Below are 25,127 nucleotides of genomic sequence, written 5' to 3' on the forward strand. Positions count from 1 at the left end.
CTGAACGCCAAAAATAAGTATGGCTTATCCGAAGGAGAATTGGGCACTGATTCCGATGAGCTATGTCTCGAGCCGATCAGAGAAGAGGAACTGTGTCAAATTTCATAAATAACACCTCCCATATTTGGAAATTGGCCTTGATGACGTGCGTACTGCTTAGCTGTCACCATGCTGTGTATGTGCAGCAGTGAATGGAAGAAAACAATAATACTTTGGTGTTTTGCAGCTCTGTTTCGTTCCCTGACGGTAACCAAATCTAGATGTAGGAATCTGTTGAGCAGGAGAGTGACACATGTCTTCCCGAAGGCTGTCCAGGCTGCAGTGGTGATGAAAAAGACACGATCATCACCCCGAGATCGATCGTAGCGAATTGGAAAACTCATGGTGAATTTGCTTCCACTCCAAGGCAATGTCGAGGTATGAAGGGTGCTTGTACTGTCTACCAAGCAAGGCTTCTGTATATACGTCTCCATGATCCAGTGGCAGTGCAGTCCAGGCAGGTTGTGTGATGAGTAGGCAGTACTAGTACTACTAGGCACCGACCGTAGTCTACTCGTACCGGGCAAATAATAAGAAAGGCTTCCTGTCTGAAGCCTTTCCATACTGGTACGAGTCGTCGATGTTCCAGTTTTGTGACACGAGAATGGCACGAGAATTAGTGTACCGCTGAGTGTACCGCTATACACGTGGTCGACACTTAGTCGACACTTTGTTGATACTTTTTTGACACGTGACCCCGTCAGCGGTCTGCTTTGTGCCACTCGGTAAACGCCGATGTCGCGCGACGTGACGGACTACACTACAGTTGTTGTTGTTTGGCTTTATTTAGAGCTACCGAAGTCGACGAAGTCGAACGAGGACGCCCCTTTCCGTATCCCGTACTTCAAAGTGCCATTCATGGATGTCTTCTGCACCTGGAACGGCCCCGTAAACGCTGTCGCGTCGGCGGACTGAATGCGCGCGCAGGGCGGAAAGAATTGCTGCAAAGACGTCCGCTCTAGGCCTTTGGAGACATTGTACTAATATTGTGGGAACTCCTTCCGGTACCCCCGTATCGCAAAGTGCCATTGATGAATGTCTTCTGCAACTGGAACGGCCCCTTAAACTCTGTCCCGTCCGCCAACTGAATGCGTAGGACGAAAAATATTGCTTCAATTAAGACGTCCGCTCTAGCCCTACATTATGGCTTTGGAGGCATCGTGCGAACTCCTTCCGGTACCCCCGTCCCGAAAAGGTCCATTCACAATGCACTGACCTAACGCCGTGTCGGGAAGGAGAACTGCAGAAGTGGACGACGACGAACGAGGAGGAATCACGACGAGCGAGCAATGGCAGGACTGTAAGTAATAGCTCAATTAGAAATGAGAACTTGACATTAATGGCACTTGCCACTTGCCACTGCATATTTCTTGTCCATTCACAATGTCTCTCCTCTGCCCCTGTGTGCCCACGGCCCTGTTGCTGCACTGGCCCGATGAATCGAATGTCTTCTGCAACTGGAACGGCCCCGTAAACGCTGTCGCGTCGGCGGACTGAATGCGCAGGACGAATTTTTTTGCTGCGAAGACGTCTCCTTTACTGAGGCTCTAGGCGACGGTAAGGCGCCCCAATGATATGTTGCCAGTGTGTGCCAGGGTATCGCGCGATGGTGAATGAGGAATGATGAAAGGTACGGTGGACGGTAGACCTGTTACCTTCTAACACGTTATCAGGTGGACAGTGTCTTGCACTCACGTTATCAGCTCGAGAGCGTATTGCACTCACTCTCTCTACTCATGTACTTCATTACGTTTAAGGTGTGTGTATAACTTTCCAATATCTCAATGGTGTACAGTCGCACGGCTGGAAGCCGTGTACAATAGTCCATGGTGACCGAGGGATGATGAAGGGGACAGTCGGATGGTAGAGCTGTGCACGTAGGTAGAGCGCATGCAATACTCACGTTTCTTTGTTAGTGCATTGCGATTTTGTGGACCGTATATGAAAAGGATACACAGACAAGGCAGGCCAAGTACATGGCGAGATTTCTCCAGAAGACACGCAGTGATGAACCATCAAGGCGACAGACAGAAATTGCACCTGGACACGCAAAGACAAAGCAGGCCGCTTACATGGTGACATCTCGGGAGAAAGCAAAGCAGGCCGTGTACATGGTGAGATCGCGGGGGGAAAGACCAGGCCGCGCACATTAAGACATCGAAGAAGAAAGGAAAAAGGCAAGGGCCAGTCACAAAGAGGGCGAAGGTGAAGGTGCCCCAGCGAAAGCGAATGTGAAGAACACGGGCAAAGGAACGGACACACATAAAGATGGTTGTCCGCGAGAAAAAAAACCACGTGCAAAATTGCAAATATGTGACATTCTTGGCAGTGTGGACGATGTTCCGGACGCTGCATTTGGCCTCCCCACGTGGCATCCTTCCGAACGCGCTGTTCCCCGACAGGACTCCGCTTCCATCTATTTCACCACCACTGCACATTTTCACTGCTGACATGAAAGGAAGTCACCGAGACGTGATCCGTGACGCTATTCGCGCTCGTCTTCTGGACGATGCAGAGAGAGTGGACGATGTGCTGATCGACACGGTCTGCGGGTACTTCATTAAAGTTACCTGTCACATAACTACTGTAAAAGCAGAAATTTTCGGTGGTGTAATATTTTCGGTATTCTCCAAAATCGGCGGTTCGGCGGAGGGAAATTTTCGGTAAAACCCGTTCTCCAGGTAAGTGTGCTAGTACTACATGTATACAGTATCGGTTGTACCGAAATTTTCGGTGCGTTTTATTTTCGGTAAAAATTGTCGGCACCGAAGTTACCGAAAATAAAACACCACCGAAAATTTCTGCTTTTACAGTAGGATAAAAGTTATAAAAGTTAATCACTGCAAAGACATTGCCAAGTATGTGAGCACATTGGACTTGACAGAAGAGTGCACGGGCGACGTTGACAAAACATACCGCGGTGACTGTCACCATCATGACAGCAGGGCACATCGCACGCAGCATCGCAGATCGTGTCGAATTGCGCATCATAATATTGCAAAATTGCTCCTGTGCATGCAAGTGGATTTCATTGCACTTCTCAGTTTGGGAAATGCTCGATTATGACAATTCTGCGTGTGAGTGCACTAGCCCTGAACAGACATGTAGGTGAACCGTTTGTGGTGTCTCATAGCCTACCTCACGACCTGCTTTCTTTCTTCATCACTTGTATCTTGCAGGTATATCATCCGGTGACGACCACATTGAAGTCTGAATTTGAAATGTGAAGATGCTTCAGCAACCACATCATACTTTTCCATTGCTTTCATTGTGCTTCTACTGTGCATGTGTGTAACTTGTGGGGTAAACATGTGATGACATTGTATGCTGGCGACACGGTCAGATGTTGTCCATGTGTCTAACGTACACCTGCATGTTATGCATTGAAAAGGATCTGCCACTTGCGATTCTGGGACGAGTATCAGGTCAGCTTCGTCCTGTGTGGGCTGTACCAGATTGCTGTTCACTTCTCTATCTGTTGGATGTGTGACTTTCTGCAAGTTTCTGGTGTATGGTGGCCACTTCTTTGCTTTTCACTTTGTATGATATTACATTCTGTATTCGCTGCTTCCATGGCGTGGTCTGCAAACTGCAATCCTTGGGCAAATGTCATGTTTGCTATGTTGTGCTTTGGCCGTCAGCTTGTCTACACATTGTACTTCAAAGTAGTTGAATTATTTTGTTTCACAACTGACTTCCTCAAGTACGGTGGCCACTGCTTTGCATGGCATTATACATGAAGAATTTCATTTCCTGTTTGTGTCGTGTGCATGTGCGTATGTGTGCGTGGCCACGTGCGTGTGCCGTGTGCATACGCATGTTTGTGTATCTGTGTGCGGGGTAGCGAGGCGGGGAGGGCTGGTATGTATCAGTGTGTTATTGCAGTCTCATGGCTACATACAGTACATCGCGCGTGGTCATCATGTTTACCTTCGGGGTTGGGGTGGGGAGGGAACGGAAAAAGAACTGAAATTATCCATATAAAACCGCTCTGTGAGCGGTTCTGAAAAACCTTTACTGGTGCTGCCCCGTCGTAAAAGTAAGAAATTAGAACTGGCCCATTGTCCCCCCAAATGCAAACTGATCCACCTAAATCGCGAATGACGGGACCCGAACGCACCAGTAGCACGAGGTTCCTACCTGTGGATGCAGATGGGGACGTTAGTCCGGACCATAGGCCATGTACTAGCGGTAGGTGGTGTTACCCTATGATAATTGCTGTGATCCTGCGCCCTCCCGACCTCGTGCTACTGGTGCGTTCGGGTCCCGTCATTCGCGATTTAGGTGGATCAGTTCGCATTTGGGGGGACAATGGGCCAGTTCTAATTTCTTACTTTTACGACGGGGCAGCACCAGTAAAGGTTTTTCAGAACCGCTCACAGAGCGGTTTTTATATGGATAATACATGTATGCTCAAAAAATCACCCATCGGTGCATCACTGGCATCAGCCTCAAAATGATCAGGCATCATAACCATGCTTTCTCGCAATTCTTTCAAACAAGCCGATATATCGATAAAACTGAAACCATGCCGATAATTCCCGGAAATTCTCACCAATTTTCGCTTGAAATCCAGGTCTTTCTTCGCATCCAACACAAAAAGATGCATTCTCAAACATAAAGGAAACAAAAAATGACTTCGTTGTAGTGTGGCGATGACTGCAGAATTTGTTCTTTTCATTGCTATTATAAAAATTGTTGTCTCCACGTCGATTATAAACAAAAAATAATTATTCTTTTTCTGTTTTCTGGCTCTGTCAGGTTCGCTGGTTTCAGCTTGTCCAGCAGAGAAACCACCTTCTTGCTTTCCTCATCCCTTTCACTTTCAGCCTCCTCCTCATCCGCACTATAAAAAGCAAGAACCAGAATCTAGAAGTTACGAGTTATGACTAACAGTCCACCAAGGTAACGAGATAATAATTAAGCCTCGGAGTTGCACTGATGAGGCCTCATTGGCCGAAACAGTCTGGCTGTCTGCATCATTGAGATAATACTTATACAGTCAGATAATGCGACAACACTGTCAACAAGGCACAAAACTGACAACTGGATATTGAGACATTCGACGACCTGACGCCTACATGTACATAATTATAGCTCCAACACCTCTACGAAGCGCAAACCAACAACCTTCCAACTAAAGTTACTTGGAAGGCTCAGGTGCGGAAAGTTCCAATGTAACTAATTACTTATAGGTCCTTTTCTCTTTCCATATTACTACACTATTGGCTCAACATCTGAGTTTTTAACCTGAATCTAGCTGACATTTTCAAGTCAATTTTCAACGAATGTGACAGGTGGATACGGCCAGCAAAGCTGAAGTGGCATCGGACGGTAGGTCTACGAGTACTGCCCGCTGCCGATGTCCATGTAGACTACTTGTAGGGATTGCAGAGCGCAGTAGCGCATACGCGAGGCGGCACCGAACGAAGCTTAGCACCACGCTGTATGGTTCGTTCCTCTTCTCCGCCAGCATCGAGGCTATCCGCCAATACCACGAATACAGCACACTACCCGCCTTGCCAAAGCCTCCAGAGGATGACAGTACCACTGGGGTGAAGGAATCATGCTCGACCTACCTCAAGGATGCGCTCCTCATACCGTTGCCGCTTCTCCTGCTGCGGAATGTGGCCTGGAGGGATTGCTTGGTGTTTGTGGGCCTATGTGGGGGCAAAAGGATTGAAGACGCGAATGTCGAAGTAGGTGCGCTCAAACCTAAGTCCCACCATCAGGCACAATGAGACGGTCCGCAACATTATCGCTAGGCTGCTCAAGCAAGTAGCCCCGGTAACCATGGTAACACAACAACTTGAACAAGGCAGCAGGTGTGTATTGAACCTCATCTGCAATCCCTGCCACGTGAGCCGCACCTCCGGTATTGCACCACCATCGCGGATGATGGCCAGGCTCGGTTTGACGTGGCAGCGGGTGACATTTGGGGATAGGAGGGCACCTTGTACAGTGTGTTTAATATGCGTCTTCGAATCGGTCCAAACCACTTGCTGCCTGCTATGTCAAGTAAAGCATGATAATAAGGAGAAGAAGCGGGTGTAGACCTACGAGCAGCGCATCCAGCATGTTGAGCATGCTTCTTTTGCCCCTGCACTGCAGTGTTCTCCACAAGCAGAGGAATGAGCAAATGCGCCTCTTACATGTATCTGCCCTGTAGTACAATCGCATCCCCTGCCTACTCTCTGCCAAGTCCACAGAGTGTGACAGCACTGTCATCGCGCATAATCACTGCCTTTTGCCTTTGCTTTGTTGAGGTAAAGAAGTATAATGTATACCGGTAGTATCTCGTGACATCCCGACACTCACCATTAGTTCTACGCAGCAGGCTACTACCTCTTCAGCTAAAGCCACTGCATTGAACTCTCAGTTCGCCTCAGTGGCCGTGCCTGATGACCCTTCTCTACCCATTCCCCCCATTGCCGAGGAGTCGGGTGAGGCTGGCCGCCTCACATCTGTCTTTACTACGACTGCTGCCATCCGACGTTACATTCGAAAGCTCCCGTCTGACAAGGCGCCAGGCCCAGACGGCATCACTAATCTGGTATTAAAGTCCCTTGCGCCCTCAATAGCATACCCCTTAATGGCCTTATGTCTGATTTTCAACCTACCATTCCGCACTGGTCGTTTTCCCTCTGCATGGAAAACAGCTAATGTTATACCGATCTACAAGAAAGGGTCCCACCACGAAGCATCAAACTACCGTCCGATATCTCTACTGTCCTGTGTTTCCAAACTCTGAGAGCGCGTTTTCTACGACCAATTGTACTGTCATGTCTCGTCACGTTTGAGTTCAGCTCAGTCCGGATTTCGCAGAGGCGATTCTACCACCATCCAGCTGACGCGCCTGGTGCAATTAGTGTGTCGACATCGGGATGCTGGAGATCTAGTCGGGATCTGTTTTTTCGATCTTGCCAAGGCCTTCGATATCGTCTGGCACCGGGGGCTTTTGGCCAAGCTTCGTAGATCGTTTACTGTAGACGGCAATCCCCTGCTATGGCTGACATCTTACCTAACTGGGCGAACGCAGTACGTCACGGTACATGGGACGTCCTCAGCCGACACAACAGTACTATCCGGAGTTTCCCAGGGTTCCATCCTCGGCCCCCTTCTTTTTATCTTATACGTCAATGGTCTGCCCGCAGCTGCCCCGGGCACATCACTGTTCGCAGACGAGACAACGCTCCTACGGGCATCTCCTAACATCACTGGCCTGATGAGTAACCTAGCTAACGGGATTCAAAGAGTAATTTCCTGGATGTCGTCTTGGCGGTTATCGCCCAATCTGTCTAAAACTAAAATCATACTCTTTCCTTCTCAGCCCGATGTTCCGCCCCTCCTCCATCCCACTTTCCCCCAGCCTATAGACATAGTCTCCAGCCATAAGCATCTTGGCATTTTCATTGACTCTAACCTTTCATGGGAACCCCACATCGATTACATATGTAAACGATCAAGTTCATCTTTAGGAATCCTCTCTTCTCACTGTTACCATCTCCCAATCTCTTGTAAACTCCTCTTTTACTCAGCTTACCTACGCCCCATTTTTGATTATGCAGATACTGCTTGGGCTGGAATTTCCACAACCTGTGCTGCCAAGCTCGAAATTCACCACAAAAAAGTTCTCAAAATCCTCCTCCGAAAACCCCGCATGCTCCCATCTTCCACCCTTTATGCCCTTGCTGACACTACCCCTTTGTCTAAGAGACGTAATTCACATCTTGTCACCCTTATCCATTCTCTCAAACTCAATCTGTGTCCACCTCACCTCCACTGTTGCAACTGGTTCTCTTCCCGTAGCACGAGAAACTCCCTTTCCCTTCCGAAACCTAAGTCCTCCTTTCTACTTCACTCTCCCTTTTTCACTGCGTACTCTGCGTGGCTGGCACTTCCCCAAGAAGCTAAGGACCTTTCTTCCCTCCGCCTTTTTAAGAGCCTTGTCGCACCTTGACTTTGATTTTGTGTTTCTCATTTTGTTGCAATCACTGCTTATTCATGCCGGTTCCTTTTTTCTTCTCCTCCCCTTCTCCCTTCCTTGCCGTGGTTGGCTAACACCCTCTCTCTTTGTATTGGCCGGTGTTCTCACTGCACTGTGCTATGAGATGCTGTAAAGTGTAATAAATAAATAAATGTGCTTGCGTAGAGCAAGGAGCACTGTTTGTTTCTCCTGCTATGTAGCACCTGCTGTTTCTGCAAAGCTCGATGTTGCAGAAGCAGGAGGTGTTCTTGCCATTAAATTTTAATTGCTCACTTTGTTCCTATCTATTATGTAGTAGGCCTTGTTCTCAACAGCATTTTAAATTGATGTTCCCGTGTGTATTCATCTTGTCATGTACATGTACCGCTCGCTCTTGTAACCACACGTATGGTAAATTTGTACCTTGGCCTCACCACGGGATACAAACTACTTGTAAAAGAGACCATTCGTTTCCATTTCCAGCGCGACAAACACCTCGTGAACACCAGACAGCAGCGTGATACAGAGTCAGTAGACTAGGCATGTTTAGCATTTTACCGTTCACGCTAAATCCGACAGTACTCATACTGTCCGGTCCGGCGTGTATTAAAAAACAAAAACAAAAACAAAAACAAAAAAAACGGGACTCATACCCCCTAAATACCGTCGGTTTGGTATCGTTTCGACGATAGAAAGCTCTGGTTTTTACGTAACTAAACGGTAAGATGAAAGATTCCAACTAATGTTACTTCACAAGTCAATCATTGTGTCATAAACTGAAATGCTAACCAGGTCTTGACACACTTGAAAACACACACACACACACACACACACACACACACACACACACACACACACATTACTACTACTACTACTACTACTACTACTATTGACAGCTGCCAGAAATGGCCACGCCGCTCCCCAAAGGGAGGTACTGTCAGAGAGGTTAGGGGAGAGGTAGGCAGTGCGTCAAATGGCGCTCCAGGTCCTGTCGCCTCCGAAACTGGCGTTGATTACAGACTCGGCAATGATGTTCAAAGTGCTGGCGATCAGTCACTGTAGGGCGCTTCGGGCGGGGTCCACAGCGATGGCGCTTGAGGCCAGCAGTAGACTTGAAAGTACGCGCGCTGGCAGGCAGTACACACCGGGACCTTGGCAACAGGAGGAGCATCAAAAGGCGGTCGGTCGTCACAGTTGTCACTCCCAAGGCACTTATGCACTGCAAGCCCACCTAACCCCTGCTCCGGAGCCATCTACTGCAGGCAGGACACTGTGATACGGGGAGCTGTCGGACTGCTGTGCACTTGTGCCCGGGCCATGTCGGCGCGCCGACGAAACAGGCGGCCGCAAACGTGGCACACAATCGTCTTTGGGGCAGGCTCCTTCACCCCCGCTGCTGCCGACACTATGTCACGCCACTCTCCGCGATCGTTGACTGATTGGAACCAATTGTGCACACCGGCCACAGTCAGATCAGCCTGGACAACGTCCTTCCAGCGATGTCGGGGGCCGCAAAACGGGCGGGTTCGTGGGAGATGAGCGAAGAGCAACTGCTTGGGTAACCGATTGTTATCAAGCCGAGCTAGGTGCCCAAGCCACTCCAAGCGTCTCTGCTGTACCATGCACGACAGTGGAGTAGGGTCACCCCACTGTGTGTGTAGTTGCTCCGATGTAATGTGCTGCACCCACTGGCGGCCGCGTTGACACACACACACACACACACACACACACACACACACACACACACACACACACACACACACACACACACACACACACACACACACACACACACACACACACAAAAACGATACTGGCCGACTAGACGCGGTCGAAGTAGTTAGCGTGAACGGCAAAATGTAACAGTCTAGTACTACACCGTAGCACTTTTAGCAGCGTCTCACTCTCACTCAGTACTCTCAGTAGCTCGGACCACTTGCGCTTTGTTGCAGCCCGGGCGTCGTGAAGGACTCCCGAATCCCGGGTTGCAACATACGGTACCGTCCATTGACAACACTCATCACAATGTCATGTAGTCGAGCGCGTAGGCTCGAGCCCACACGTACACTGGCACTAGGATCTAGGACTAGGAGGAGTGTATTCTCTGCAAGGAGTCAGTCAAAGTCAGGCTTCAAGAAAGGACCAACCGGCAACCGCTGACACACTCGTACTCTGGCATGGTAAGGCCTTGTCATACCAAGACTGGCAAGAGTACTTGGTCATACTCCTGCATACTGCGAGCTGCGGCCAGTTTCCACCAAAATCAAGAACAGTGTAGATCTACTGTAGACGATCTACACAGTCACTACAGACTACAGTACAGTCATGTACTAGACCGACAGATAAGATCAACAGTAGTAGTCAGTACCTTACTGGCAGCGGGCCTGCACTTGAAAAGTAAATCCAAGCAGCGCAGCGAGATGTCCTTCCGGTCCGGCTTGTGGCAGTGTGGCGATCCAGGGAGACTCCAGTATGGACCATCCTAATCCGTAGTCCGGAGAGCGGCTTTTTCAGTCTCGCTTCCTGTTGAAGGCGAGCGTTGCAATCACACCGTCACGGCTTAGTTACTTTGAGACGAGTCTCGTTCATTACTACGGAAAACACAAACAAAAAATATAGCTACAACTGTGCAGCAAGACACTCTGCCAGCGAGTCACCATGAAGATCGGAAGCAGCAACATGGGTGAGAATCTGCGCACAGGTCTCATGTTCATTGCCCTAGTGGCGTTCCTCACCGCCTTTGGCTTCTGCGTTATGAGCACCACGACCAGCGATTGGTATGTGGACAAAACGCACACGAATGTTACAGCATCGCCGCCCGACAATATCGTCAACCGTGGTCTGTGGCAGTGGTGCGACTACGATGGAGTGTGCGCCGAAATTCCAGACGAAGGTAAGTAAGGCTTGATTCTAAACTCCTGACTATTCCGAAACTTTCGTTAGCTTTCCAAGCAGTATTTGACATGACATCAATCTAATAAATATTTCGTGCTGATATGATGGTGACAGTAAGTCGTGGCGCGCTCGGCCCGGTGTCATGATTGTATTGCATATTGTTTTCGGATGTCCGGTGTTCCCCTACACAGATTACCTTCGCGCCGTGCGAGGATTCTCCATTCTATCGCTGATCGCCGCTCTGGTTTCGTTGGTCCTGTCACTGCTGGCCGTCAACGAGGATGGAACTAAATTGAAGTTGGCGGCGGCCCTGGCCGTCTTCATCACTGGTAAGCCAATGACTGATCATCTTCCGTGCACTGCGGCTGTGGAGCCTGTGGCTGTGGAGTGTGGTGCATAATTATTCTAATGATGCCCAAGACTGGCAAGAGCGAACACCTGATCTGCTGAGGGAAGCAACATGCCGGGGGGGGGGGGGGGGGGGGATGATTTTCTCAAACTGTATAGAAGCAACAGTAGTAGTTACTAGTATGCAAAAGAAGTCATAATGATGAGTCAGCGGATTTCCGGAACCGCTTATGGGCGCTATGTACACAATTATTATACGGAGTGAGTTGCTATAGAGCATGACATTGTTAGCACATTGTGCTGCGACTTTGTCAAAGCAACTCAACTCATGTTATGATGTACATGCATAACTAACTTCTATACACGTTTTGTTGCAAAGCATGCCCGGATCGCACGTCGCATCGCAACAGTTGAGCCAAGCTCATCTTCTGTGATCATCCAATCATGGCAGTGCTTGCATATTCCTACACAGGGAGTAAAATTCAAGGTTTTCGAAGTGCCCTGACCATATCGCATTACGGAAGTGCTTCTGGGAATCCCACATTGCATTTTATGTCGCATACGGGAAGCACTCAGCATCATCCGTATGAGTGAAGAACACACCTTTAGCAGCGACACATGCCGTAATCCTGACGCTATACAGAGCATGGTGCACTCTTGTGCTTTGGCTCGTGTTCAATTCACTCAAGACACGTTCATCTGCTGACCCGCGTTATCTACTATAGCGCACATAAGGGAAAACGCAGACTCACCACAATGGCATCATACACATTGAACCTAATCTTTGTGTAGCGTTGTGCGCCGAGTAGGGAGTGCGGCCACCTCTCTGAATCTCTGCCAGCGCACCGTTTCTCAGTGGGGTTGAACATATTGGTGCAAAGCAGGCACATAGACATGGCAGTAGGGACCGGCGAATTCTGCTCGAAAAGGTGGCGGATTCTGCTCGAAAAGGTGGCGGATTCTGCTCGAAAAGCAGTAAAATTGGCAGAACCATACAAACCTTATGGCGGGCAATTCCTCGCATTCTGCTCCATTTCTTTATCCACATACCAAACATGCATGAAACTTACCAGAAAAGTACCGAATTCTGCCAATTTTTCTGCCGGCAGAATCCGCCGGACCCTACATGGCAGGTCCATACCAGAAATGCCAGGATTGGCAGTGATGCTAAACAAATTCAGCTTTTTATTTGCTTTTGAGAACTTTGACGAAAGTGTTAGAACAGCGAGCTTGTATTACACCATAGTTGTATGCAAGTACTTTGGTTTTGAAAGGATTTCCCCACACCTTTGCTTGGCACCAGATCGGCAGTGTCTTGGGCCACTACCACAGAAGCTATCATAAGCATACATGGATAGAGTTTATGCAATTGATTTAATGAGCGGATTTTCTAATGGGCGCTAAACTATACAGCCTGAGTCAGCGGATTTTCTAACAGGCGCTAAGTATGCGGCATGAGTCGCTAGCACTCGTGCAAGTACAGTGCTGTGCAGCGACTTCGCCAAAGCTGCATCTCAACTGATGATGTAATCGTAGGGCCTCTATTGTATCTACTGCGTATGCTTTTGATTTGGGTGTGCCGTTCACAGCACTGTTTCAACTCATCGCAATGGCCGTGTACACTGGTGTCGTGATGGACGACGTGGCAGATTTCAGACACTCCAACTGGGGATATTCGTTCGGGCTCGGCTGGAGTGCAGTGGGCTTGTACGCGATAGTGTCCATCATCTACGTTCTGGTGGCGACGGTTCTGCAAGACCAACCGGCCCAGGTGAACTACACCCATGTCAAGCAGGCAGCCGCCGCTTCTGGTGATGCGTAAAATCATCACGGTCTCATACGTAACATTTGAACGGCATCTGCGTTCGGTGCATTGACTCTGCTGCTGGCTGTAATCCTTCCCGTCCTTTCCCTATTACAAGAACTCACCAGGCCGTTCACTGTCTATCTGCTCATGCACCCGATGTCCACTAACTGCACTCATTGTGTCTAATACAGTATCGGGGGAGATTTCATCCAGTATACCTTTACACATCTACACGCACTTTTAAGTATAGTGTATAGCGATAGTTGTGCATACACTAGACCCGTAGAACAGTTTGTCTTCTTTAGTGCGACCATACCATAACCTTTCCTCTTTATCCAATCTTCTTTTTCTTCCGTGTCTCCCACAGGCGATTGGCCTTTTTCCAGGGGCCCCAAAGGAGGTTCACAATTTAATTCTTTTCTTCTTTTTTCTGAAGTAACTTAGTTGCTGGGTTTGAACACCGCCAACAGGCCTAACCACCCGGCCACGGGTGCATGCTGATGTACATGTAGCGGATACACATGATGTACTATACTCGGCACTAAACACACATCCGAGGCCAAAAGCCCCATCTGGTCTCGGGTCCTGCATGATCAACTGGACCAGTTACCCCGCACCGGCCCAGCCAACACTGATACTTTGCCAATCGTGGTACATTATGTCTAGTGGCAACAAAATATAGTTGAAGTGCATGAAGATGTGAACCTTTTTTGGTCAATGTAATGAATAATCTTTAAAAAATTGCCAACTGAAGTGAAGGCCTCCTGGGAGGGCTACTACTACTTACTAGTACTAGGTAGCACAAGGGGATAAGGAGCAGTAAAAAAACTCATTAAATTTAGCTCAAAGGAACAATACACATGAAATGTTGTCAAAGAAATACTGTACCAGTACGGCAGTAGGTGTCATCCTGCACTTCGAAATACTTGAAGTGGTTGCTCAATGGTTTTGAGCAGGGCCCGGGAGTCGTGAAAGGGCTTCAAGATTCCTGACTCTTTTATTTTGGTCTCAGAGTTTGAGAGCGAAAGCAGTAGTTCTAGATCTACCCAGGGTGGGAGGCCGGGACTGCTATCTATCATCTCAGACCTGCTATTGAGTATTGTATCGTGATTGGCGACCGCCATAGTGATTACCATGTGACAGATCACTTGAGTCTTGTCTTGAGGCTTGAGCATACTAGTATCCGCTGTTCCGCTGTACTGCCAGTGGCACGGCCTGGCGTTGTAGAGTAGAGTACTAGAGAGCTCCACTCAGCTCCAGCTAGCTACGACCGGACTCGCTTGCGTGTAGATGTACGACGTCGAGTGAAGACGATCGACTCGATCCAGTCGAGACGAGAGTAGAGAGGGAATTTCCGGTGGCTCCATATCCACACTCCACAGTCCGCATAGCAGAGGAGTTGGACTTTTCCACCTCACTTTCTTGTTGAAGGCGAGCGTTGTGATCGCACTGATTTGCTGCTAGCGCTGTGCAGGACTGAGTACAGGCTCAGCGGCAGCAACATGGAGACTCTGCGTACAGGTCTCATGTTCATCGCCCTAGTGGCGTTCCTCACCGCCTTTGGCTTCGGCGTTATGAGCACGACGACCAGTCGATGGTATGTGGATGAACGTAATACGGACACTACACTGGACGAACCAAGGAATATCGTCAACCGTGGTCTGTGGCAGTGGTGCGACTATGATGGAGTGTGCTTCGAAATTCCAGACGAAGGTAAGGCTTGAATTCCCAGTGCTGGTGTGTTCAAAATCTGTTGTTAGAAAGCCAAAACGGCGTCTAGCGTGCGTCGGGATCAACCGGAGATTTCGTGTTGCGGTGTTGATATCGATATCGTGTTTTCGGATGTCCGGTGTTCTTTTGAACAGAGTACCTTGACGCCGTGCGAGCGTTCTCCATTCTATCGCTGATCATCGCTCTGGTTTCGCTGGGACTGTCACTCATGGCCGTCAACGAGGATGGAACTAAATTGAAGTTGGTAGCCGCGCTGTTCTTCTTCGTCACTGGTAAGCAATAGTTCACTGATCTTGTGCGGCGGAACGGTCTACGTTTCTTCCAGGTCGACTGCATGCTCGTGTGTTTGTACATGTCAGAGATCTTCTTCTGTTTCCTGTGCGAGTTCCATCCTCCTTGGAAATAATTGTGCACCAACAGTATTGGCAATACACAGATAACCCGAGCGAATGTCAGAGTTCTCTGCAATGCAAGGGTATCCGTACACATGTAGATCTAACAGGCGAGCTTGAAAAGTGTTAGTCACACACGTGGTGATGAGACCGGAGGTATTCGTGTGGCCGGCTGTGTTCAAATCAACGCGCTGCAGGTATGGCAGCAGCACCCGTCCGATTGCTCACACGCGTGGCTTCCTTGCGTGGACCGTTAGTTACACTGAAGGTCATGAACGTTTTGTGCGGCAATGAACCATGCACCTGATTTGCAGTTTGTAGAGCAAGTGATTCCGCAAGTCCTGGAATGTGTGGCAGAAATCCGAAGAATGACACTTTCTGTCACCAAAACGACTTCCTGTCTGGTGGTGGGACATGCAGAGAGAGGACAAACACCTATGAACACAATCATACTGTACTGTGTCTGTGCACATGATGAATTTGATGCCACACATTATATTTTTTTCACTCAAAAGCCATGCAGGATACCATCAAAACATTGTCCAGGGTTGTGTGCCCTGGAAGCTAGTAAGTTACATGATTGTACTATGATCATGACTACAGCAGTACAGGCTACAGCAAGGCTACAGGACAGAGGAGTGACAGTATTCTTCTCAAACATCATGTAGTGTTGGGATTTCTGGCGTGCACTGTAAACTTTGTCACATCCATAAGTGTCTATCAGCCACACATGCAATTCATGCACTAGTTCACTAGTATTTCACAATACACAGTAGTAATTGCTTCAAGAATTTCTCCAAAAAGCAACCATTGGAGTAGTATTGAGCCGGGAAAGCCGGGCATTACTTACCTAAGCAGTGCCTTCAGTGTTTGGACAATGCTGTGTAAGGTGTTGTGTAAGAGGGCCAGTGAGAGTGAGAGTGAAATAATACACTGTCAGTTTGGAAAGTCAAGTTTGGATATTTCAGTCACACTACCTGCGGAATAGTGCACAGGGAGGCTTGGCCCATAGTGTGTGCGTCAAGGTAGGTGGCAGGTCTTCACTGCTTCCCTGACTGGTACAGAGACGGTTGTGTTTGCTGGTGACATAGTCCAAGGCAATGTTTGGCTCACAGTGTGTGGAGGCGCTCTAAGTGCTCGCCAAGAGGTTTGCCAAGGAGAGGTACTGGGTAGAGCCACGCCGGTGTGTATAGTCGACTAGTCTTCCATTGGCCACTTTGCCATAGTTCTGCTGGAGATCTGATTGTACAGACTAGCAGAAGAGGACACTTTGGGTTGATATGTGCATGATTAGAACATGCTGAATCACGGAAATTTCTTCTCCAGCCCAGGGTATGGGTATGACTGTATCCGACCCACTGTCAATAATTTGGCACACACACATGGGAGAAAATATGTGCAGCCGTACATTTCCCATTTCCGGAAATACCCTACTGCTGGCACTGCAAGTATTAGTTAGTTCTAAGTACAGCTGTGGTGTGACTGGATGAAACACTGCTGAGCAGAGTGGTTTGGCTGGCTGCAGCTTTGCCAACATAGGGCAGTGTGAGCAGTTTGAAGATGTCCAACTGAGTTTTTGCTCGGGAAATGAAGTACGAAGTAGTGGTATATGACACCGGTGGAGGGGGGGGGGGGGGTGTTTGGCTCAAATAGTATATGTCTGCCCTTATGCCCGCGTGGTTTGGCATGTTTCCCTTGAAAATGTCTGACGGAGAACTGGCTTTATCAGCTGCTGATTCTTTGAGTATGGCAGCTTCCTCTTGATTCTATTCCCGACAATGGATGCACGCTCAATTGTGTGGGGCAAGCATAGCACATTAGTGGTAGTTTCAGTTTCTGATGGCCCAGTGGCTTGTGTGTGTGTGTGTGTGTGTGTGTGTGTGTGTGTGTGTGTGTGTGTGTGTGTGTGTGTGTGTGTGTGTGTGTGTGTGTGTGTGTGTGTGTGTGTGTGTGTGTGTGTGTGTGTGTGTGTTTGGATCTTATAGCACCATTGCATGTTGTTGCTGCGAAACAACAGTACCACCATCTATTCAGATAGATTATAATATTTCCGACGGCGTGAAACCCGATTTTAGTTTAATTTTGCCTTAAAATCCACTTTTTGAATGTTTTTTTAGACAAAACTTTACACAAATCGGATCCAATGCCTGCTTCTATCATTTTACCATGGTTTACGTGGTCAATGTATTGTAAAACCTAGCCAAATGCAAACTCCTTGTCCTTTGACATTTCCAACCTCGAATATGGCAATGTGCACTTTCCTTCACAGTACCCACTACCACTTTACTCGTACAAAGTTCTGGGCACAAAAAAACGTTAGGAAAGTTGTTTGGGATGAATTCGCTGTGCCTTTTCCCCGATTATTGGATCAACGCGAGCTGAGGATGAACAGACTCTCCGTTGGCATATGCAGTGCTAATGCCACTCAATGAAATCCGATCATGCGAGGCACGCATGTGACCCCTGTGCTGTGCAGACCCCGGACCTGCAGTCCGTGACCGTAGGCTGGGCGGTGCACCTGTGCAGAGACTACATCTTCATGACAGGGTTTTCGTAGGCAACTCCTGACTCTTGGCTTAGTACTGCTGATTTGCCTTGCTTTCAGGGACACCTTGACCCAAAATACAAGGAAATGGCCAGGCTGAAAATAGCCAAAAAGTAATATGTGCCGGATAATATGTGTCGCCTTACAATACAGAGAGGCCACAACTTGAGCCAAAAACTTGACATCTATTGCCAAACTTCAAGTCGGCTGGCTGGCCATTTTCAAATTTTTGTTTTGCAAATTACAATGTGACAGTGTGTATTGCCAGCAGCAGTACCGGCTGAAACTTTAATGAGACCGAAATGTGTTACTGTAAACAGTAAAAGCCATTATTCTAAGGAGGCGCATATATTATAACGATTTCCCAAAATTGACTAGTTTACGTGTACCAAAGGTAACGATTCTCACTTATTCTCAACACTCAATAGGACAGTATATGTATCGATTTCTGTATAACGATTTATATTTTAACGACAGATTAGAACTCATTAGAGTTAGCACTTCGTTATATCATAATATAAGTATGGCGTTTACAGTACTTAAGCCCGGGAAGGCCGAAATTTAAACGCGCAGAAAATGTGTAGACTTATAGACACTGTGTCAAGCAGAGGCTTTGGGCCTGGATTAGGGCACTCCAGTGTAAAAAAAAAAAAAGTAAATTATCGTGTCCGTTCCCGAAGGGAACTCACGACGGCCGCAAACACCCGATAAACCCTAGCGTGTGTACTTCGTGGTAAATGTCCTTCAAACAACTACTCACCGCCTGTCGGTTTCATGCTGCACAGTTGTAAATATTCTGCTAGATAATTTTGAAAACGATATCCTAACTCAGTATCCGAGTTCCAAAACCTACATGTAACTGCAAAGAGATCTCTTCATCTTTCTGTAAAATTGCCAATACAATGCTGAAAGAAACATGTGGTTGGCGAAATTGGTTTACAGTTCATGTCAGAAAGGACTCAGGGTGGTAGTGGCTGGAATGAACTTATTAGAGATAGTCTCCGGCGTCGTGTGACATTGCGAGTGAGGATGCGAGGTGCAAGGAATGCAGCACATGACGGGCATAATCTATCCATGGCTTCATGTCACTAAAATGTTACCACACCTATTGCAGGTTTCATCGTCATAACTTAACGGCTGAGCCAAGCTCAATAATAGACATTGCTTTGTCAATGTGATGCTGTGCCGCGGCGCCATGCTTTAGTCAAGCAAGTCATGCACATGGGGATTGTTTTTATGCTGTACTTTTTCATAGTCTCTGTTAGAGATATAGAAAGGTTCAAGGCTGTCCAATAGAGTGCTCGATGCCCAAGTGCAGAGCTACTGGCCACAAGAAGAAGAAGAGGATGAAGATGCCGTTGTCACTCCTAGTTCTTGTCTGGTGATCGCCTGGTGTGTGAAACTCAGTTACTACAAATTCTCTAATTCCTGTCCTTTTTTCTAAATTCGGCTTATCCATTCGCCTTCATATCATTGGGCCTAGTTCCCGTTTATTGTGCGAATTAAAATAAAACCAACCAGCCAACTACAACATATTCATTCTCTTCTTTTTGCTGTAGTCTCCATTAGAAGCGTAAACCAACAGGCATCTCGAAAGGGAAATTCTGGGTGTCCGGAAGCCGTCTCAGATATGCCAGGTTTAATTCAAGTTTGTAAAATCCCTAGAGAGGATGCGAGTGTGAGATTCGCCCCTTGTCGCCAGCGGAGATGGCTGCAGGAGGTGTGTGGATCGGATACAATGCAGGTGCACCCATAGCCTAGTATTAGAAGTGCATCAGATATACTAGCATGCACCACTGCCACTGGGTATCATTTTAGTTGCAGAGTGGACCTGGGTGCTCGACGTCCAACCAATTTGACAGTATTTGTTTGCAGAGCTGAAGCTCGCACTAGCGATAATCACTTTCTGAAACTTGTTCGTTGTTGGAAGCTATCCTGTCAAACTTTGTCCTGGGGCATGACTCAATCGGTCAATCGATGCAAAGAAACAAAGAGAGAGAGGGAGGGGGGGGGCTGTGTTGCGACCGAGAGTTTCACATTAACCCTTTGGCGCCGGTAGGTTAATTTCGACCTAGGCTGACAGTGCATACTAAAACTATTGCAGAGCTGATCTCGTACATCTCAGCTGCCTGATTTTGTTCACAGAGATCCCTTAGTAGCTGGCCTATCGATAGGCGTAGAGAAGGCAGTGGGTTGAAGTTGAAAACAATTAAAGTTTGGATGTACGCGATGTGCGCATATGGTACGCTGCGTAGTGCACGCTCAGGCAGGGACCAAAGAGTTAAAGTTAAATTCAAGCCACGATCATCAGGCAACAGCCACTACAAAGTATATTCGTTGCTGTATCCACGTGTATGTGTTCCTCTGATCTGGCTTGCAGCGCTCTTCCAGCTCATCGCAATGGGTGTGTACACCAAAGAGATACGTGACATGGCTAGCTTTGACGAGCAGTACTGGGGATATTCGTTCCGGCTTGGCTGGGCAGCGGTATTCCTGTACGGCGCCTCCGGTCTCATCTTCCTTGTGGTGGCTACCTTCCTTGCCGGCTCCCCCACCAAGGTGCGCTACGGCCATGTCAACCGCACATAATAATAATACGACACGGTAATGCAACCGCACTCACTGCTTGTTAAGCATGCCGCTGCTAAAGACACCTGATGTAGTGTGTTCCGCCTTGCGCGGGCCAAGCAGTAACGGGATCGTCCACTGGAAGCATGTGTGTATCTCTTCGGTCAGTGGCTAATGCACCGTGTCTGACACATGACGGGCAATCTTGATCCAGTATGTTTGTAGTGTTAGTTGTATGCATATTGCACAGATGACCGTAACAGCCCCCCCCCCCCCCCGGATATTTTAGAATCTGCTGCTTGTAGTGCTAACCATCCAATGGGTATGTCGTAACTGCTGCTTACGCCTTATGCTTCGTCCACTTCGCAGATGCGCTCTCCGCTCGAACTGATCTCTCTTGTAATCTCCCCCCTGCGGTTCGTTTAATTTTCATTGCAGACTTCAGCTCCCGTGTCTTTCTTGTGCCCTCGTTGTATGACGAGCACAATGTGCCTGTTGCTTTGCATGCCGCAATACTATGCAATCTCGATCTGTATGTGTGAGGCCGGCTTGTTCTCGCACACTGCACTCGTCTGCCGTATGTTGCTCACCTTGCCTGTGTGAAATGCCATCTACAATCGCAATATGTGTGCGTGTGTGCATATGTCATTATGTGTTCGTGAGAGTATGTGTGTGTGTGTGTGTGCACGCTCGTGGGAGTGTGTACGTGTGCATGTTTCAGTGTGTGTGTGTATGTGTGTATGTGTGTGTGTGTGTGTGTGTGTGTGTGTGTGTGTGTGTGTGTGTGTGTGTGTGTGTGTGTGAGGGAGTGTGTGTGTGTGTGTGCACGCTCGTGGGAGTGTGTATGTGTGCATGTTTCAGTGTGTGTGTATGTGTGTATGTGTGTGTGTGTGAGTGTGTGAGTGTGAGTGTGAGTGTGTGTGTGTGTGTGTGTGTGTGTGTGTGTGTGTGTGTGTGTGTGTGTGTGTGTGTGTGTGTGTGTGTGTGTGTGTGTGTGTGTGTGTGTGACATCAATATTGCGGTCTGCATTCCTGCATTCTGTAGACCCATAGTCAGCAGGTATCATGCGGCTTTACTAACCAGGTCACGTTGACATAGTCGTGGTTACTGCTCTTGGGCGTAAAAAATATCGCACTTGAGTACATTTGACGACTCCCTAGTACTAAGAATATGATCAGGGTCGGTCGCGACAGCTCCAACACTTACATGTAGTTACTAGTAGTACAGGTCAGTACAGTGCTGGCAACTGAAATCCGACCCCCTTGCTGGCGCGGCGCGCCGGCAAAGGGGTCGGGTTTCAGTTGCCAGCACTGTACAGTCATGTACATGTACAGTCGACCTACCCTTATAACGATATTTTTCTGCCAAACCAAATCACTCCATTGACTTGTGTATACAATGCCTTACCTCTATAACAATATTGCTATAACGATATTACCCCTATAACAATATAAAATGGGCTGACCAATCGACATTTTCCATTAACAATACATGTATCTAGCAGGGAATATGTAGAGCCCACTATCCAGGTAAGGCAAGCTTCACTTGATAAGTCGCTGGGACACGACGAAATGCAACAGGGGCACCAGTGGGCACCTTGCTGTGTACATAATGTGCATGTAAAATGACGTATATCAGTTTTTTATGCTATGAAGAGTGTAAAAATGAACAAAATCCACGCATTATGACGTATGTGTATGAAATGAACCAGTTACCCCTATAACAATATTACCCTTATATTTATAACAATATTTCTTGGTCTGACGCAAATATCGTTATAAGGGTAGGTCGACTGTACTTACATTCTAGTGATGATGTGCTGAACAATGTAGATCTGCACTACAGACTACAGTACCCGTACTACAGTGCAGAGCGGTAATCCGTGTTTATGTTCGAAAATGCAGCAGACAGGACTGCACTGAGGTCACAGGATCTAGGAGCCTGTTTTTGTTTTAAGTTAATACTAACATTTCAATGTGTGTGCACTGTGTGATCCTTACACTAGTAGACGGCATAGCAAATACCAGGGAATACAGCACTAAAGTCGAAAACCGGTGTTTCAGTGCCGTAGTCGCGTAGTCGGCCCTGCAGCAAGCAACCAGAGTACATGTAGATGATGTACATACCGGTACATGGTTTGCTTACTTCAGCCTCTTTTACGGGCAAAATAAACACAATGAATTTTTTTTCCCAAGTACCAAGTGTTCCAAAAACTTCAAGTCAAAGTTCTAGAAAGAAAAAGCACGCAAAAAAACAAAACAGCATAATAATAATAATAATGTATATACCTACTTGTAGGTAAACAGCAGCAAGTTAGTTCAACTTCAAGTCAATACTCCAGTCACTGTTACCGCTCGTGCACGCTATGCATGGTGTGCTTACTAGCTACTAGACGTAGATCTAGTCGTAGTACTAGTACTCTTACTGTCTTAGAAGTACCAACTACATGTACTACCGTACTGGTTGCCGCGTAACGCGTAACGCAGGGGGTGCGGCGTAACGCGCGACCAGGCTTGTGCGACAAATTTTCGTTGACTTCGTAACGCGCGTCCGGCGGGGTGCGGCGATCTTTTCATTGCAGTTTGCACTGCAAAAAAAGGCTGAAAACTGTGAAAGCACGTGTACCGCGTGGTGAAAAGTTCAAAACTGGACGCAGCAGGAAGTCCTGACACTCGAAGGCGCATCATTCAGTGGTTGGCGATCTCAATGGTTTCTTCTTTCCCGACGTCGTTTTGCGAAGAAGAGCGATGTGTTTACCAGTTTCCTTGTGACAATGCAGAAGTCTCTATTCGCCTTCGGCGTGAAGAAAATCACGCCCAAGGAAAGTGAAAAAGGAAAGGATGAGGAGAGAAAGGAGACGAAAAACAGGATTGCTGCTGATCGTGCAAAGAAAGTTTTAGTGAAGCAGAAGAAAGTTCGTGAGCAAACGAGAAAGCGTGTTCGTCGGCACCGCCAAAATGATGCGGCAATAGCAAAAAAAGTGATGCGGCAATAGCAAAAAAAGGACTGCGGCAATATAGAAACCTGTGTAACGGCTCCTGTGCGACGTTGCATGTAACGCCCTGCGTGCGGCAAACATGTGCCAATGTAACGCTTCATGGCCTCACTGCGGCAACATATATTGCCAGTACGGTAGTACCAAGGTTTTGCCCGTACAAGAGGCTTTACTACTCCCTGGTGTGAAGAAAAAAACCAAAATCAAGACTAGAGCTCATGAAACCCCTGCCGGGGATGCCCTCGAGGGTCTTTGTATCACTCACGAGCTCACGCAGCATGTTCGGGAGCCCACTCGAGGTGCCAACACACTAGACCTCATCATGTCCACTTTCCAACAACCCATCAGCACCACTGTACTTGCCCCTTTACTCTTTAGGACGCTCAGATCATGGAACTGTGATAGCTCAATTCCCGACCATTTCACCATGCCGGGGAGAGCCCACCACGCGGTCGCGTACTGTGTGGCGTTACGAACGTGCTGACTGGGAGCGACTCAGAGCACACCTCAAGGCCGTCCCTTGGGCCTCCATCATCACGGACGATCCAGAGTTGTCTTGCTTACTAGTCACCAATACCATCACTGCAGGCATGGAACAGTTCATTCCCCATAAGACTCTCGTAATCCACTCATCTGATCCCAAGTGGTGGACCCCTGAGTGCACACAAGGGATGCGTATCAAGGACAGAGAATGAAGGAAATGGCGGCACGATCTTGGCAATGACGTCAAGAAGCAATCCTTCATCGACTCTGTTACCCGCGCTACCGCCACACTTCAACACTCCAGGCAAGAGAAGGAACGGCACCTTCGGGCCCGACTCACCTGCGGCTCACTTCGCGACAACGCATGGTGGTGCAACCTGAAAGGAGCATGCGGTCTTGGCCGGAACTCTGACATCCCCCTCCTCCTCGACAATGCCGGGAAGGAGCACATCACCAGCAAGGAGAAGGCTGACTGCTTTGATCACTTCTTTGCCGGCAAGTGCAGCCTAGGTGACATCGCGCCTCCCTTGGAACCCCAGCGCCTGCTCACCCACATCCACCACTGCCCCACGTCCACTTCCGCATCCAGAATTTATTTATTTATTTTATTCCAAGCAATACATGGCTGGGGTAGCCAATGACCACTTTGCGTGGCGATTGCAGGGTTTTTATAGCCAACCATGGCTAGAATGTTCACCGCCTCCTGCGCCGTCTCGACGAGTCGAAAGCCACGGGGCCGGACCGCATCTCTCCCCCCCCCATGTCCTGAAAGAATGCGCTTCGGTACTTGCTCCGGTCCTGACCAAGCTTTTCTCGTTGTGCTTCCGGCATGGATACCAACCTCAGGCCTGGAAGCTCGCCAATGTTGTTCCTGTGCATAAACGCTCATCTCGCTTACAGCTCAAGAACTACCGCCCCGTGTCTCTCCTTAATGTGATATCCAAGCTAATGGAGACCATTATCAACATCTTCAATAAAATTAATATCTTTATTTCAAGATTACCCAAGGCCGGTGAACGCCCTATCAGGTTGATCTCCTATTTGAACATGCGCATATGTGTGTGTATGATGTGCCCTAGCTCACTTTTAATTATTATATTATTATTATGTTATACACGTAGATCATGTCCATGATGCCTTTCCTCTGCGCAGGTCCACCGCACTATTGTTTTTAAGATTAACATCATTATTACTTCTGCATATGCATTACATACTATGATCATGCTGGCTTCATCCCTTATCTCCTAAGCTACCCCCCCCCCCCCCCCCCCGGTGCGTCTGCCCAGTGTTGACTCCGAGACCCACGGTCGGACGAGCTGCCCAGGCCTCACCACCACTGCCGTTTCCGTGCTGCCTTC

At 48.1% G+C, this 25,127-nt stretch overlaps 2 protein-coding genes across 2 annotated transcripts; both read left to right on the top strand.

The window, feature by feature from the left end:
• Window positions 1-10,416: 10,416 nt before the first annotated feature.
• LOC135810963 (uncharacterized) lies at window positions 10,417-13,466 on the top strand. Its single transcript, XM_065324336.1, has 3 exons — window positions 10,417-10,898; window positions 11,092-11,229; window positions 12,838-13,466. The coding sequence occupies exons 1-3, from the start codon at window positions 10,664-10,666 to the stop codon at window positions 13,068-13,070; spliced, it is 606 nt and encodes a 201-aa protein (XP_065180408.1). The 5' UTR covers window positions 10,417-10,663; the 3' UTR covers window positions 13,071-13,466.
• A 904-nt stretch (window positions 13,467-14,370) lies between these two features.
• Window positions 14,371-20,914, top strand: LOC135810974 (lens fiber membrane intrinsic protein-like). The gene is made up of 3 exons (XM_065324346.1): window positions 14,371-14,768; window positions 14,921-15,058; window positions 20,104-20,914. The coding sequence occupies exons 1-3, from the start codon at window positions 14,558-14,560 to the stop codon at window positions 20,310-20,312; spliced, it is 558 nt and encodes a 185-aa protein (XP_065180418.1). The 5' UTR covers window positions 14,371-14,557; the 3' UTR covers window positions 20,313-20,914.
• Window positions 20,915-25,127: the final 4,213 nt, after the last annotated feature.

Source organism: Sycon ciliatum, chromosome 1, assembly GCF_964019385.1.
Source record: "Sycon ciliatum chromosome 1, ocSycCili1.1, whole genome shotgun sequence".
NCBI classification, from domain to species: Eukaryota; Metazoa; Porifera; class Calcarea; order Leucosolenida; family Sycettidae; genus Sycon; species Sycon ciliatum.

Coding starts and splice junctions, on each gene's coding strand:
- LOC135810963 (XM_065324336.1), top strand. CDS start 10,664: ATGAAGATCGGAAGCAGCAACATGGGTGAGAATCTGCGCACAGGTCTC. Junction 10,899..11,091: donor CGCCGAAATTCCAGACGAAG/GTAAGTAAGGCT, acceptor TCCCCTACACAG/ATTACCTTCGCGCCGTGCGA. Junction 11,230..12,837: donor CCTGGCCGTCTTCATCACTG/GTAAGCCAATGA, acceptor TGCCGTTCACAG/CACTGTTTCAACTCATCGCA.
- LOC135810974 (XM_065324346.1), top strand. CDS start 14,558: ATGGAGACTCTGCGTACAGGTCTCATGTTCATCGCCCTAGTGGCGTTC. Junction 14,769..14,920: donor CTTCGAAATTCCAGACGAAG/GTAAGGCTTGAA, acceptor TCTTTTGAACAG/AGTACCTTGACGCCGTGCGA. Junction 15,059..20,103: donor GCTGTTCTTCTTCGTCACTG/GTAAGCAATAGT, acceptor TCTGGCTTGCAG/CGCTCTTCCAGCTCATCGCA.